General features: G+C 34.6%; 1 protein-coding gene across 1 annotated transcript in view; it reads left to right on the forward strand.

Moving 5' to 3' along the window:
* Positions 1 to 15,745, forward strand: part of LRP1B (LDL receptor related protein 1B) — a 761,744-nt gene that overhangs the window by 696,887 nt on the left and 49,112 nt on the right. The window contains exons 76-81 of the mRNA XM_064451033.1: positions 496 to 615; positions 2,833 to 3,074; positions 9,061 to 9,284; positions 9,550 to 9,656; positions 12,905 to 13,021; positions 15,393 to 15,566. Coding sequence (XP_064307103.1) covers positions 496 to 615; positions 2,833 to 3,074; positions 9,061 to 9,284; positions 9,550 to 9,656; positions 12,905 to 13,021; positions 15,393 to 15,566 — 984 coding nt within the window. The remainder of the gene's footprint in view (positions 1 to 495; positions 616 to 2,832; positions 3,075 to 9,060; positions 9,285 to 9,549; positions 9,657 to 12,904; positions 13,022 to 15,392; positions 15,567 to 15,745) is intronic.

Genomic DNA, 15,745 nt, shown 5'->3' on the forward strand with positions numbered 1-15,745 from the left:
CTACCTTCTCAAAGAATGGCTTGTGAATTAATCTCCTTCCTGGTAACTTACAGAAAAAGTGGAGATCACCTCAGGGGGACTATCAGAGTGAATAGATAAGGGCATACAAAAATTTTGTTGTTAGGCTCTTAAGAAAAAGGTATACACAGGAGATTTTTCAGTAAGGGGTGATTACGTAGTCTTGACTGTAACAGGGATAGGGATGTTGGAGATAACTGTAACAGACATTTTCATTCTCAAAGTTGCTTTCAAGCTCTAATGATAATAGGTTGATATAAGAAGGATGGAGAAATAATACAGAATATCCTTCTGAGATACGTTGATTGCAGTGGAAATAACATTAGTGATGACTGCAGAAGGCTTCCTTTTACTGTTGCAAGATATACAATGCTTACGAGTTCCTTTCGTTCATCTGCATTGTTCCATGATGTTCCAAACATGTCACATAATAGTGTATTAAACTAGGTATATAAATTACAATTCTTTTCCTCATAGATATCAATGAGTGTATGGTATTTGGTGCCTGCTCCCAACGCTGCAGTAATATCAAGGGGTCATACAAATGTGCTTGCGAGAAAAATTATAAGGAGAGGAACAACAGTTGCACAGCAAAAGGTAAGGCTATAAAAGTCAAAGTAGATTGACAATACTGAATCATTTGTTATGTACGTGGTTGGTAACACTAATGTGTTGCATATACAATTTATTTTTAGATAAATATTTCTTGAGTAGTGCACAGAAATAATTCTCAAACCCACTCAGATTTACCTTTGATTTTGGTAAGCAATAAATTCTTATCACTTCCATGTAAATGAAGATACTTAATATGAAAGTCCATTTCCAGCTCCAGCTTTCTTTGTTTACAAAAAGATACACACAAATAAGAAGAGCAGAGATTATATATTAGCAAGCATGTAAGCATGGTGAAGCTTGAGAGAAGAATCAACTCTTCCATAGAAACATATTTTTATACTTTAGAAATCAATTAAACAGTATTTGGGGCTAACATGTTTTGATTTGTCTTGTTGAGAAATCTTATATAAGTCCTTTAAGTGGAGTTTTTCTGAGTATAGTCACCCAAGAATATACGGCTCATGTAAATCAATTGCCTAAGTCATGGCCCAGTGAAGGTAAAGCAGTATGCACACACAGCTGTTATTTCAGTCTGTCACAAGGCAGAGGTGTTGCACAACATGGAGGCAGTGGTTAAGTCTGGGTATTATGTAACTTCTAAATAATTTCAGAAATGAAACAAGCAATAATCCAGCTGCCTGAGTAAAGTTCACATAATCTTTATGGATCTGTATCTGAATAACTGAAGGTATGATCCTAGCATCTCACCTGCAATTTAATGAGATTTTAGTGTGAATTTGACTCATACCAACACTTGGAGACTTCAGTGCAGCACCAGCATTGAAGTTACAAGGTGTGGCTCCTTATACGCCTCTGCATATCTGGTGCACAGCTAAGAGCAATACCCAACCTGAACCTTACGGCCAGTAAGCACGTGGTGGGGACATACATCCTAGAACCATAACAGATAGTATACCACATTAATTCCAGTTCTTCCTTCTCTGTAGCACGCCAGTCAGTAAGGTAGGTACACCAGTGCGGGGTAGCTAGGTGGTGATAGTCAGGTATCTTACATGCTTCATTCACATTCTCTTGAAGCAAACTTGTCATGGGAAGATCACATTAATGAGTCACTAGACATTTCCTCTATACATAATACGGACTCTATCAGGATTTAGCATCATTACCTATTACTGAAGAATCAGTCAGATTATGGCATGGGAGCAAACAAGGTTGCTAATTGTGGATAGTGGCATGTTATTATAGAAACACAGACACAATTCTGATGGCTTATAATTTGAATATCTGGGAATCATCATCCTACATCTGAATTTTTTGCAAGGTTCATTTCCATTGTAATACAGTTAATGGTTCCCGCTTTCCCTCATTGATGCTTGCTTTGATGGAAGTCCTCTTGTATTTAGCATGATTGAGGGAACAAATGATTTTTGGTATTTCATACTCATTAGGAGGAAATGTATTGGACAGACATTATTATAAGTTGATTCTCTATGGATAAATGTGATACAAATTGGAAATCTAAAAACTTGCACGTGCATTCTAGTGCATCCAGCAGATTTGAAACTTTCTCAGACTTAATGAATAGATACCAGAGAGCCTTTTCTTATGAATAACATATTTTACAACTTCTGAATCAAGATGGTACCTGGGTATCCATAAATACCACCCATTTGCAGGTATCCATAAATGGTAACTGTCTGAAAGGAAGAGATATAAGGTACAACTGCATATGTTCTGTAGCAGCTTTGGTCCAGTTTGCTCTTGTTACAGTCAATTTCAAAACTTCCCTGCCTTCACTGAAGCTAAGGTCATTCCACTTCTAATTTCCAATTCAGCAATTTAAAATAATGCTTATTGGCAAGTTTGTGTTCATTTGATACATACAAGGACCCTCTAGACACAATATGCATATAAAAATATGTACTGATTCATATGGGCTTAATGTATAACATCCCCTATTTCTGTACACTGCTTGAAGTGGTCAAATTCTTGTATTACATACGCCTTAAAATATAGCCTTAGGTGTCACAATGTGAGCTTGGATATATTGGTATCAGAGTATGAGAGTTGCATTTATTGTGCAGAGTGTGAGTGGTTTTGCAGTCTTCAACAATCAGAAAATAATTTTAACACAAGAAATTATATCGCATAAACACCAAAAAGCTACTTGAGTGAAAACTACTGATTTTGCATTAGTTGACGTTTACCTTATTTTTGTTTCATTACAATAACCCCTAGGCTCTGAAGATCAAGTTCTCTATGTTGCTAATGACACTGACATCCTGGGTTTTGCATATCCATTCAACTACAGTGATGTTCACCAGCAAATATCACATATTGAACACAATTCAAGGATAACTGGAATGGATGCATATTTTCAAGGGGACATGATTGTCTGGAGTACTCAGTTTAATCCAGGAGGGATTTTCTACAGAAAACTTCACGACAGAGAGAGAAGGCAAAGTAACAGTGGCTTGATAGTAAGTGATCAAAATCAAAGATTACATAATACAAATTTCTTTGATATACTTTTCCATTCTGATTGTGTATAGTGTGCTGTTTTAGCAAATTAAAACTTCTATCTGATGATGATTTTACTCAAATGATATGTCTACTAATGTCTTTCCATTCAAGACTCTGACAGACTTGGTTGAGTCTCTGAGAGATCAAAATTATAGTATTTTAAAAAGTTTTCTACAGAAATAACGAGTGTGTTAGCAGCATCAAAAGCCTGTATACCATGAAGATCATTTATTTTGAGAGAGAAAAGAAGAGAGGATATAGTAGTCATATAGAAGCAACACATGGTTTAAAGAAAGGCATGAACTTCAAATACTTGGAAAACAGGAAACATAGATAGGCCAGAGACAGGCCTGATTTCCCTAATGACCAGGTAAACAACAATACAAGTTTTAAAAATTAGAACAATGAGTTGACAATGAGAACAATTAATTCCTTTATATGTTGAACTGCATAGTATCTTCTTTTGAATAAGCATAAACGTAATTTTGCACTTAGAACAGAACTGTGGACTTTTATAACCTAGGGTAATTTCAGGTGGTCTTTGCTTGCAAATAAAATAGACACACATTGATACTCACTTTGCCCAATATATTTCTACAGAATTCTCAGGGAAGTGTTAGTGCTGCGCTGAAGATAACAATGTGATCTTTACATCGGTATTTCTATAATGCTGTAAATTTAGGTATTTTTTTTCTGTTATACTTTTTATTAAATGTGATGGCTGAAGTGTTTTTAGATTTTTTTCTTGGCCAGTTACAAACTGAGTTAAAAATAACACCTGTCTGGCCGTTTCCTTAAACTTAGGAGAGGTAACAGGGATGACCTTACATCACATGAATGCTTTTATATACCCAGTAGAATAAACAGTGGCAGCAACAGTAGACTAATCTTTCATCTGTCATTCAACTCTTACACATCTGAAACCACTTCTACATACCTTTCATCAAGGATACTTCCTTTGTAAATGAATGACATTCCTGACCTTTGAAGCTAGCAGGGCAAAAAGCCTGGGGATGTATTCACCAATGGATGTGAAGATACCTCGTGTCTGTCACGGCATATATGGGAAAAGTGGTTAAAAACCAACGTTTCAATCTGCCCAGCAGAAGAGGGTCTAGATTTTGTTGACAGAAAGTGTATGTAAAGTAGATCTAAAGTAGAAAATTATCCCTAGTATTTCTAGTAGGTCATGTATGTCATCTGAGTTTTGGGGAAGGATAGTTTGAGAACCTAAGTCTGTATTTGAGGTGTGGAGTAATTCTACTGTGGCATTTTTCTCATTTAAATGTGGCAGATACCTGTGCTTAAGAAATCCTGATAGACACATCTCTGTATCAGGTTCGTTATTGTAAAATAACGAACTTTTAAAATCTTGTGAAATTAAAGTGTTGTGGCTTTTTGTTGTTATTTATCTTATTTCTCTTTGGTTAATATGCAGATGCCTTCTGCAAGGATTAAGTGTATTCTGCTGATCCACAACCTCCCTAATGGATCTACGCTTTCTTACAGGTCCATAAACTTAAACATAAGCTTCCTTGAGACTTCTTCATAGTCCAGGGGTTGAAATTTTCAGGGCTGATTTGACACTGTCTCCTTGTTTAAAATAAAAAAGATAAAATATTGTTAGAATTACTGTTATTTTTCTGAAGTACTGCTATACTTTTTGCTTCTCATATCTCTCTTTCACCATTATGCCAGAATACTTTCTGGTCACTTCCCCTTAATTCAAAATTATTGAAAAAATTATATTTTTCTTTATACACCATTTTCCCCTAACTCTTCAGTGCAGGTGGGTGCTTGTGAAGATGCTTGATCAAAGCCATACAAAGCTTTTTCACAAATCTGTATATGGAAAATGCACACACTGTATCTGAATATATCTTGGACACAATTGATTTGTATTTGTGAAGCATTTACTTCTAATTGTGCTAAACTATTCAGAATATTTTCCCAGTATTATCTCATTAATACTCAAATATTATTGCCCTATATATAACTGATCAGTAGGTTAATTGGTTTTATAGTGTTGCTTTAATATTGTTACTTAAATTTGGTTTTGTAAAGCCTGAGAATTCCTTAATTTTAACCCAAGGTTTTTAATGGGTAAGTTTTTAAAGGTTACATTATAACTTTTATATCTAGACTTTGATATGTAAATCAGGACAGTAAACTTGAACAAAGTCACCTGCATTTTCAGGTAATTACATTAATGCAAAAACTCCATCTTGACTGAAATTACTCCATGGAATTAGCATATCAAGAGCCTTTCTCAGAGAATAGCTTTAAGTATCTCTTGTATTTTACTGTGAAAAGGGATTTAAGCTTGGTACAAATTGAAGCATTAAAGGAAACAGTAAATATCAACTCTTCAGAGTTTATTGACAGATGCAGAAGAGGATTGCATTCCAATCAAGTTAAGACAGTGTCAGTGAATTGTTGATAACTGGTGCAGCTGTTTACTGGCAGAACCCTCGGAGAGAGCTGTATAAGTTATCTGAGGTGAATTTTCAACAGTGTGACTTGCAAGTTAAACTCAAGTGCTCTTTTTTATGGAAGAAGGCACAATTAAAATAATTGTACCATATAAGAGGAAGAAAAACATAGGTTTTTTTATGTATCCAGTTGGTATATTAGCAGCTTGCTCCAGCCCCACTGTTCTGAGAGCTTAACAAGGACCCATAACCACTCTTGTGATATATCCACGTATATACTGCCAGTGTTTGCCCCAGGACCCAGTGAAATTCAGTGAGTCACTGGGAGTGGAAACAATTTCTAGACTGTTTACTCTAAATAGCAGTAATATATGGTTTTACCTTAAAGCTATAGCTCTGAATGGATAAAGTTTATGTACTCAGCAGACCCTCTCTTTCTGGAATCAGCTGGTTGGGATTTTGAAATGATCCTACTTACATAATACAAATGGTGGTTTGGTGAACCTTTGTACCTACTGGGGTCCTCACCTGTCAAGGAAAATTTTCTGTTTCAGCAAGCAAAAGTCTAAAAGTGTTCTAGTATTGTTTCTCATTTATTTTTAGTGTTCTAATATTATACCATTAGATAATGTGTTATTTTTAATGAAGGTATTTTAAGCAACAATAAATCATTGGTTTACTTTATTCCACAGCAATGCCATAGCAAAACCATCTGTAAAGTAATTAGAGAAAATATTGTTTCACATGTGCTTATGATACAAATTAGATTTGTAATTTAGTCTTCCTGTGTTAAAATGCTAAGCATTGCAAGGCGATGGGTTCCCGCTGCATGTGTAACGTATTTTCTCCCATCAAACTCAACTTCAGGGCTTGAAATTTTTTTTCTGTAATCTACCATTATATCAAAGTGGTTTCCAAATCCAAGCTGTTACTGCAGCTTCTTCTCTTTTTTTTTTTTTTTTTCCTTTGCTTTTCTTTTCAGGGTTTTGGTTTGGTTTTGTTTTTTTAATTCTTTACCTTTAAAACATTTTATGATAGGCAGCAGTTCTGATCAAAAGTCATCAAGCTGAAACAGTCTGTAGTTGTACAGAGACTGCCATACTATAAAAGGTGATTAAGCGTCAAACCCCAATTTTTCTAATAAGTTGTAGTATGTTATATTTAGCATCAAATTGGGCTAAAATAACTGTAGAAAATATTAATGTGATTCTGTTCCTGTATTTTCATCCCTATTCTGTATGCAAAATCATTCTTTAAAATTAACATAATCCAAATAAGCTATTAGGTAAAAGCTCATTTACAGTAAGTAGTTTTCCTAGACAGTATGAGGAGACTCATAAGACATCAGTAATATGATGTAGCTAGGCTGAAACTTAATGAACACAACTGAGAATTACACGGCCGTAGCATCAGCTAGTGTTTTTTATTCTCTTTTTTTAATCTCTTACACCAGATGGCTGCTTTCCATTTCTTCTGGTTATCCCCTTGTTCATTTTATCTTTAATATGCTCCGCAGCAATACTGCAATTTCACTTCTGTAGAGCAGAGAAGAATGAGAAAGGGTCAGTGATAATAAGCAACCCAACCTTGTTCCAGAATCTTTTCAGGATGTGCCTTTGTCTCACCTGCTTCTACTACCAGCTTTTTGGGAACCATCTCTCTCTGCATGGTAACTCCCATCATGTGCTTGCCAGGTTCCAAAAAAAGCAGTCTTACTGTAAGCAGTGGTTCTTGAACCGTCCAGGAAAGGCAAGGGACTGTGCGGTCCATGATAGCAGTTCTACTTTTAAAACAACATTTGGTTCCAGCCTTGCAGGCCAGTACCATTGTCCCTTGCAGTCTCCAAAGTAATAACTGGAGATCTCCAGGTATGAGAGGCTTCTTGACACATGTGCCTGAATGTAACCCAGAATTAAAAGGAGTTTGGATTAAAAATACAATGACGCTTATCTGCAAATACCTACAGTTTTGAGTATCTTGTCCTCTTCGTGGATGTTGCTTGGATAATGTAACAAAGACAAAATGAGATTGTTGCATGCAAATGCTACATTTCTTGAAAAAATAATAGTTTATTTTTGTGGTATTTCTGGAAGCATAGGCTGCCAGTATCATAATTTCGTACCAAATTATTATGATACCTTATTTTGTTTAACTTTAAAAAAATGACTGTGACCCAGTTTTTAAAGAAACACTGATTTGTAAATGCAGTGATTGATTTTGCTGCTTTAATATTAATCTAAGTAGAAAGTCAGGATTCTCTATATCTTTATAACATGCATTATATGACATTTTTGCAGAATTAAAGGCTTATGAACAATGAACTATCTAAATTCACCATTGCAGTCCTATTATTTCACCTAGAGAATTAAATTACCTTTATTTTATGATGAAAATAGTCTATAAGTGCTTGTGGTATTAAGGAACTCTGACACCTGAGGAAAATAAGTTATTTTAGGATTTTCTTGCCTGATTTTCAGTAATATAGCTTAGTAACATTCCAGTACTGCATTTGTCAAGGAATAGACATTTTTTGTTCTTAATTTAATTTGATGTCAGTATAGGTAAACAAGCAAACAATTGCATATGTATTTAGCTCATGCGGGTCTTGAATTTTTTATGATTTGCTGCATTCATGTTAGAAATATTTGCATAGTCCTATTTTACAGATTTTACTCCTCTCTGCAGGAATTCTGGTAAACTTTAGAGAAGCTTGTTCATATGTACCTCCTATTTGCAATATGAACGTCTATCCTTAGGACCATTTTTTAGGATCTAGGCCTTAATGATAACTGTGAAATCATGATAGAGATACTACAGTTTATAATTTTAAAGTTATGATCAGTCAAGTCTCTTTTACATGTGAAGCTGAATATTGCACTAATTCTAGTTTTAATGGGTGGCGGAACCCAGGAACAGTTAACAGCAAGGGAAGAGAAACATTTTAAGAATTTCCTTAAAATTGCATACAAGTATTGGTCAGAAGACAGAGGTAATTTTATGCCGTTTTCTAAATGCAGTGGTTTTATTTATCTTTGGCAAACTGCTGAGCAGCCATGCCTCAGGATGGTCTCAAGCAACATTTTCACTGAGGACTTTGGGATAGGACATCATGCTAATAGTTCTGCATGGTGTATGTATAGTAGATGTATAATCTGAATTCTTCTTTTTCCTTTCCTTTTGAATTACAGTGTGTAACACTTGTTTGCTTCAGTATCAATAGTTCAAGTAGTTCATGTCTAAGTGCCTTTTTCTGAACATAAGTAGTCTTAGACTTGAGAAAACAGTTTTGAACCATTGACTTGTTCTTCTGCATTGAACAGAACTGTCAACAGATCACTTAGAGCTTATCTCCTACAGGTGGAATTGATGTCTTTCCAATGCAGCATTTTTAAATATTTCACTGTATTAAAGGTAAAAGTTACTTAATTGTAGAGTTACATAAATCTGTGACTATACAGCTGCTGTGAAAGATCATTTCCACAACTCTGACTTTAATATCTATTCCTTTTAGTGTCCAGAATTCAAAAGGCCTAGGGGCATTGCTGTTGACTGGGTTGCTGGAAATATTTACTGGACTGATCATTCCAGAATGCATTGGTTCAGCTACTATACAACTCATTGGACTAGTCTGAGATACTCCATCAATGTAGGTCAACTGAATGGACCTAACTGTACAAGACTCCTTACAAGCATGGCGGGAGAACCATATGCAATTGCTGTAAATCCTAAAAAGGGGTATGTATGTTTCAACATTACTCTGTTTTCATAATTCAAACAAAATTGGAAAGTAGCGTGAGAGAAATAAAATGATGTCTACAAATATCTAAACTTTTCCACGTCATTTGCCTAACTTTCCTGCTCAGTTTACCTGTATGTAAATCAGGATCAGTTATCTCCCATCTTTCAGGTATGTTGAAAGGCTCATAATAATTTTATATCAGTGAAGTGTTTTGATGGTCTATTAAGTCATCCAGGATATTTTTATGTTTAATACTTTTAGGATGATGTACTGGACAGTTATTGGGGATCGCTCTCACATAGAGGAGTCATCAATGGATGGTACTCTGAGAAGGATATTGGTTCAAAAGAACTTGCAAAGACCTACAGGTATACAGCTTATCCATTTTTCCTAATTGCATGGCACTTGCTAACTCAGTGCAGAGTTGCTGGCTGAATTCCAGTTTCTCAGTTTACAAAAAAAACCCAACTTCTAAAAATATGTATTCTAGTTATTAATATACAGTTACTAATCAATTTCTCAGTTCTGTTTTCAAGTGATACATCTTAATATGACTTAAAATTTTGTAACAAAGCTTAACATGGTGATTTTACAAAGCAGTACCAAAGGATTATATATAATCAGTTAAAATATGAGTTGTTCAATAACAAGCACTATCAAATAAAGGAACACCAGTTAGTGGTGAGACATATTTTTTAGGAAAGCATATGAAATCTCACAGCCTACTCTAGTTATTTTCCTGAATACACTGCAAAGTAGTATAAAACAAGGCTTAGGTATTCCAAGAAGCAACAACTTAATTATCTCAGTATTTTACAGAACTATTTTGAAGCTTGACAGTACATGTTGAGATCTTGTGAATTACCATTAAGACTTCATTGGCAGGATAAAAGTAATTTTTATGACAAAGGAAATGATAAATTCAGAATGAAATGTGTGTCTCTTAAATAGCAGCATCCTGTCTTGAAACCACAAATGATTTGTTCATGACCCATTTTCTCGTGCAATATTTGATGTTTCTCCAGGCTTACAATGATAATTTGTTATTATTGCATTGCAAATTAGGGGCTGTCCAACTTTGGTACACATACATGTTGAAACGTAGGCTTCTTTCAAGAGGATGCTAGCTGAATATCGAAGCGTCTCAGAAGCTACCGCTAGCACAACAAGAAGTAATACTATTTTAGCAGACTGTTAAGTCCCATGCTAAGGTGGGCTTATGGTGTTGTGTATGCAAAGGACATTCATCCCTTAAAAGGAACGCTCTTTCTTTATTGACATGATTAGATGGAAATACAGCAACTTAAGAAATTACATACGTGATAAGGAAAGCTTTGAGGAGAGGAAGCTTATGCTCCTTAGATAAGTAAGAATCGCAATAGTAATAATAATAAAAAATATATAGTCAGTAGTAATTCAGAAAGAAGCATCTGATTTTTCAGACCGAAAGACAACAGAGTTTTATGTTTATCAGAGTTGTTACATATTCTTTGCTGAGCTTCTTACATAAAACCTTGTGAACACATCAGATATATAAATCATTAGATTTAGTTCTAATTGCTGGAATTGTGCATTTTTGTCTCTTATTATCAGCTTGGCTGATTGCGAAGGTTATGTCCTGTGGAGCCAGTCATCCCTTCCTTGGTCATTAAAGGGCATTTAACACCCCTTTTTTCTTTTTTTGGCCATCAGTATGGGATTAGTGAATTTATGGAATTTTGTAGGTAGTAATGGTATCAAAATTATCTGAAAAACACGTATTTACTTCTTCCCTGACTGGCAGCAGAATTGCAAGAGCTTTTTTTCATAAAATTTTCCTTGATATATTTTATATAGAAAAGTTTCATATAAACATTTAACCAGACCTCTGTCTCTTTAAAGGATGAATAAAATGGAAATTAAGAAAATTGGCAGAATTACCAAAAATAAGCAGACTTTCACAAATGCCTTGCCACAGTATTGAATTTTCCTGTACCCACTGCCTGAAAACACTTTTGTGAATCCTTCTGTGCTTGTTTTCCTTTACTTCATGGTAGAAAGAGGATGTTTGTGGAGCCTAGTAATTTTTTGTCAGATATTTCCCATCTAACCATGTCTTTGTAGAGGCAATGCAAAGAAAAGAGTCCAGGCCTTTAATATTTCCTCCCAAATGAGACTTTACTACTGTTGTTTAGATAAAGTTTAAGATTGTACTAAACATCTGTGTTCCACTGCCTTAAACTTATTACTAAATATGCCTCGCCTATTTCAAGTCAGAGAGAGTGAGAGTTTGAGCATTTGGGCTTGACTTCACAGCATTTACATAAAAATTACTATCACAAGTGTGTTATATGTATAAAACAAAAATAAGTATATTTTTACACTGGGTTATCTCTGATACTGTAAAAGATACATTGAAAAGGTTATTTATTATTTTATATTTAAATATTCTTATTAAAATGCAAAGAATAATTTAAAGCTGGAGAGTGGGGACTGCTTCTAAAATATTCCCCCTTGCAGGTACCATGTATCACACAGAGTTGACACATTGTGATTATCTTTTACGAGAAATGATTCTCTTTAGCTGTGTGCCTGAATGCCAGTGTTTCTTTTAAAGAGGTTTTTTTAATGGAGTTGCAAATGTAAACATATTTCACCGGTCTATGCATCAGACTTCCTCCACTTCCTCTCATCTATCTGTAGCTGATTAATTTATGACCTTAAGAGGAGAATTTTTGCTGTTATGTATAATTTCTTTTGATGTATTTTTTCTGACTTACCTACTTACATAAATAGGAAGAAAAATACTTTTTCCCATTCTTATTAAAAATACACTAGGACTTCAAAAGCTCAGAATTAAATTATTTCATGGTTCAAATATTTTTTTCAGGCTGAAGCTTTTGACATGACCTAAAATGGCATACTAATCATTAAATCATCCTCTGTGAAACAAACACTGCTTGATTTAACTATTTAGTTGTTGCCTAGAGGCTGGGTAGGCACAATCTTATCTGCCTTTTCTTCTCATTTGTGCTCTCAGTCACTCACTTTTGTGCTTTCTCTTCACATATATGCGAATACATGCATATGATATCGCTGTTTAAGTCTTGCCAGCACTAATGTAATTAAAATAATCTGATTTTTAACACTGTAATAATTACTACATCTGAAGCACTGGTGAAAAAAAGAACACAGTTATATACTTGTGAAAACAAGCCAGGTTAGGAAGACTCTATGAAATCTGAATGCCTGCCTTTGAATGCATGGTCACACTGGTGCTACTGCTTAGAAATCTATTGACATAATAGATTTTTTGTTGGTAGAGCAAATTACAGGATTAGATTCTATATTTCATTCCCACCTGGTATATATCACTACCTGCTGAGGATAATGGGTTTCAAAAGGTATTGACCTTGGAAGAGTGAGTTAAAGAAAGTGAAAAACCGTGGTTGCCTCAAGGGGAAGGTTTAAGCAGAAGGTGTTGTATTTTATTCTGCTTAGTTTCCAGTCATGTTTTTTCATTGTTACCGTATTTTGTGTTCAAAAGAATATGAACAATATAAATGTGTACAGTTACATGAAAATATTAATTTTTATATAGTTTTATATAGCTATGTGTACTTTATTTTCTTTATAGGTCTTGTAGTTGATCAGTTCAGTCAGCGTTTGTTCTGGGCTGATTTTGAATTGTCTGTTATTGGCAGTGTTCTTTTCGATGGTTCCGATTCAGTTGTGTCTGTGAGTGCTAAACAAGGTATGGAGAGATTTTATATAACGTGTTTTCTATTTTGTATTACTTGGCTGAAGTTTCACTATTCAGAGAAACTATGTAAACAAAAAGCAGTGTTTATTCAGTCATATTAATTCCTTTTGTTACATAATACCTCAGATATTATCTAAAGAAATAGATATTTAAGATAAGATAATTTCAGCTTTAAGATAAACTAATAAAGTTACTTTAGGGGAACAAAGATTCAGTGATACGTGCAAATCTCCAAGGTTGTTATCTAATCATTAGCTTAGGTATTATCAAAAAACATTGTGATTAATGTTTATGCTTGGCCTCATTTGGACTTACATAGCAACGGGAACACCTTGACTAGTTAGAAATTAGAGCTGTCTGCATTGCACAGGAATTTTATAGTTTATAGAACCTGACCTGAGTCAGTTCTGGGAAAAATAATGGGTTTGGCTTTCAGGTCAGTAAGTAATCACAGAATTCTGCGAACAGAATGTGAATGAGGGAAGTTCCTTTTGTATGAAAAGAGATTCTGGTTAAACAAACTTTGTTTTTATAGAATTGCATGTTGGCTTTTTAACAATTTGGTAATACATGTTACACTTTATGAAATTTGAGTAGAAAAGAGGGGAAACATTTTAAAAATTTAAAAGCAGGATTTTTGGGAGGATTGCTTAGTGGGCAGATGATAGAGGAGTTTCATGAGGATGATGTTACATCTAGTGCTACTGAGTGTTTTATCCAATGATCTGGAAGTCACCAGGAGATTCTAGAAGACAGTAGAAAAAATTTCCCATATTCCAAATTGAGCATGACAAGATTTTAATCTTATTCTGGTTTAATAGCATTTTATTTCACAACTTGGATCAATATTACATGGAAGTAGTCATCCATCTCACAAAGGGTAACTTCGAGTGTAGGGATCTGACTGCAACCTCCTGTAACACTGAACTGTACTGTGCAGATGCCTGACAAGAGATGTTAGAAGACAGTAACTCCTCCTCATAAGTTGCACCTCCTTTGGTTATAGTATTTCATGGTGGCTAGGATGTAATCTATCACAAAATACATACTTAGTGCTTGTGCTTAGTGCCTGTGGCTGCTGTGAGGACTGACAGAGTATCCTAGATTGAATTTTAGTGTCTTTCAATGGTCATTTGTATTTTAAGAATAAATGGGAGGTTATTCTTCAAGGGGAAAAAAAATCACAACAGTGCTACAAAATAGATGGCATGTAAGTTGGTGACTTTCAAAATATTTTATAGCGTGGAAGGGCTGTTTCAAACACAGCAAATTTGGCATTTATAAAGGGAAAGTGGAATGTAGAGACTTTGTTGCTTCCATTGTAGCATTTAATAGTGAAATATCAGATCACTAACACAATGTCACCTTTTGTCTCCTGTTGACGTTTGTAGTAACTATGGAAAAATTAAAGAAATAGGACCAAAGCAAAATTGGGGGAGTTTAGAAATTGCTTTGCAATGAGACTAAAAACTTCAACCCATTAAATGAAACAAGCATAAGATAATGAATTAGAATTCATAAATATTTTTATTGAAACAAATTACCGAGAACCAAGTATTGAAAGAGTGGCAAAACAGTAAGAACAAATAAAGGCTGATAATTGAAAGTAGATAAATGGTAGTGAAGTATAAAACCATTTTTACAATAAATGAGGATAATAGTAGGAACAAGGTATCACAAGGAATTATGTTTCTTTATAGCTTCAAATCAAGAAGAGATGCATCTCTGGCAAAGAAGTTTTACTCAAAAGCTATTGCCTTGTTACATGGGTAAATGTGTGAAATTCTACAGCCCGTTGTGCATAGGAAATCCAACTATGATCTAATTGACACTTGTAGCTCTTAAAAATGAGGAATTGGTGGTGTCTTAACATTTTATTTTGCATTAATGTAATACGATTATGAGTTAAAATGAGTGTAGTAGGAAAGCTAGCATTTCAAATATGTTAAGAAGGAGCCGAAGAAATCTTTTGTCAGAATAGTTTCTTTTATGTACAGCAAAATAATCTGTAGAAGTATCCTCGTCAGATACTTCTAGTTAAAGTGCTATACCTAAGTACGTGCTAATTAGTTAGTCCTTACTGTAAGGTTTCCCTGCTTTTCAATAATCAACCAGTTTCTGAGGCTGAATTGTCTGGAAAGCTAATACAAAGCTTGAGATTTTAGTTGCTTGTCGTATGGGAAGAGTTCCTTTTAAGATTGCTTTTTTAAAGGCAATCTCTGTGAGTACAAAACAAGCTGTCTGAATAATAATGTCTTTAGGTGGTAATTGCAATAATGCCACTGAAGTCATTAATAAAACGAAGTTGTTTATTATTGGAATATGAATATGTATTTGTATTGCTTATTCATTTTTATTTAAGGTTTACTGCATCCACATAGAATTGATGTTTTTGAGGATTACATATATGGAGCAGGTCCTAAAAATGGTGCATTTAGAGTACACAAATTTGGCAGGAGCCTTGTAGAATATCTAAGTGTGGATGTTGATAAAGCAAAAAGTGCCTTGATTTTTCATCGCTACAAACAAATGGACTGTGAGTAAGCATAATTACTTTAAACTCAAGATTGAGCAAGTTCACATCGGGCGGGGGGGAGGAACAAAGTTGTATAAATATAAACCAAAGCCTGATTGTACAAATGTAAGTTTGATTCAGATTTTTTGATGCATTTTCTCTCATTTGAGAGGACATTGGACAAATGCTTGCCTTGTGTA

Source organism: Phalacrocorax carbo, chromosome 5 (assembly GCF_963921805.1).
Source record: "Phalacrocorax carbo chromosome 5, bPhaCar2.1, whole genome shotgun sequence".
Lineage (NCBI taxonomy): Eukaryota > Metazoa > Chordata > Aves > Suliformes > Phalacrocoracidae > Phalacrocorax > Phalacrocorax carbo.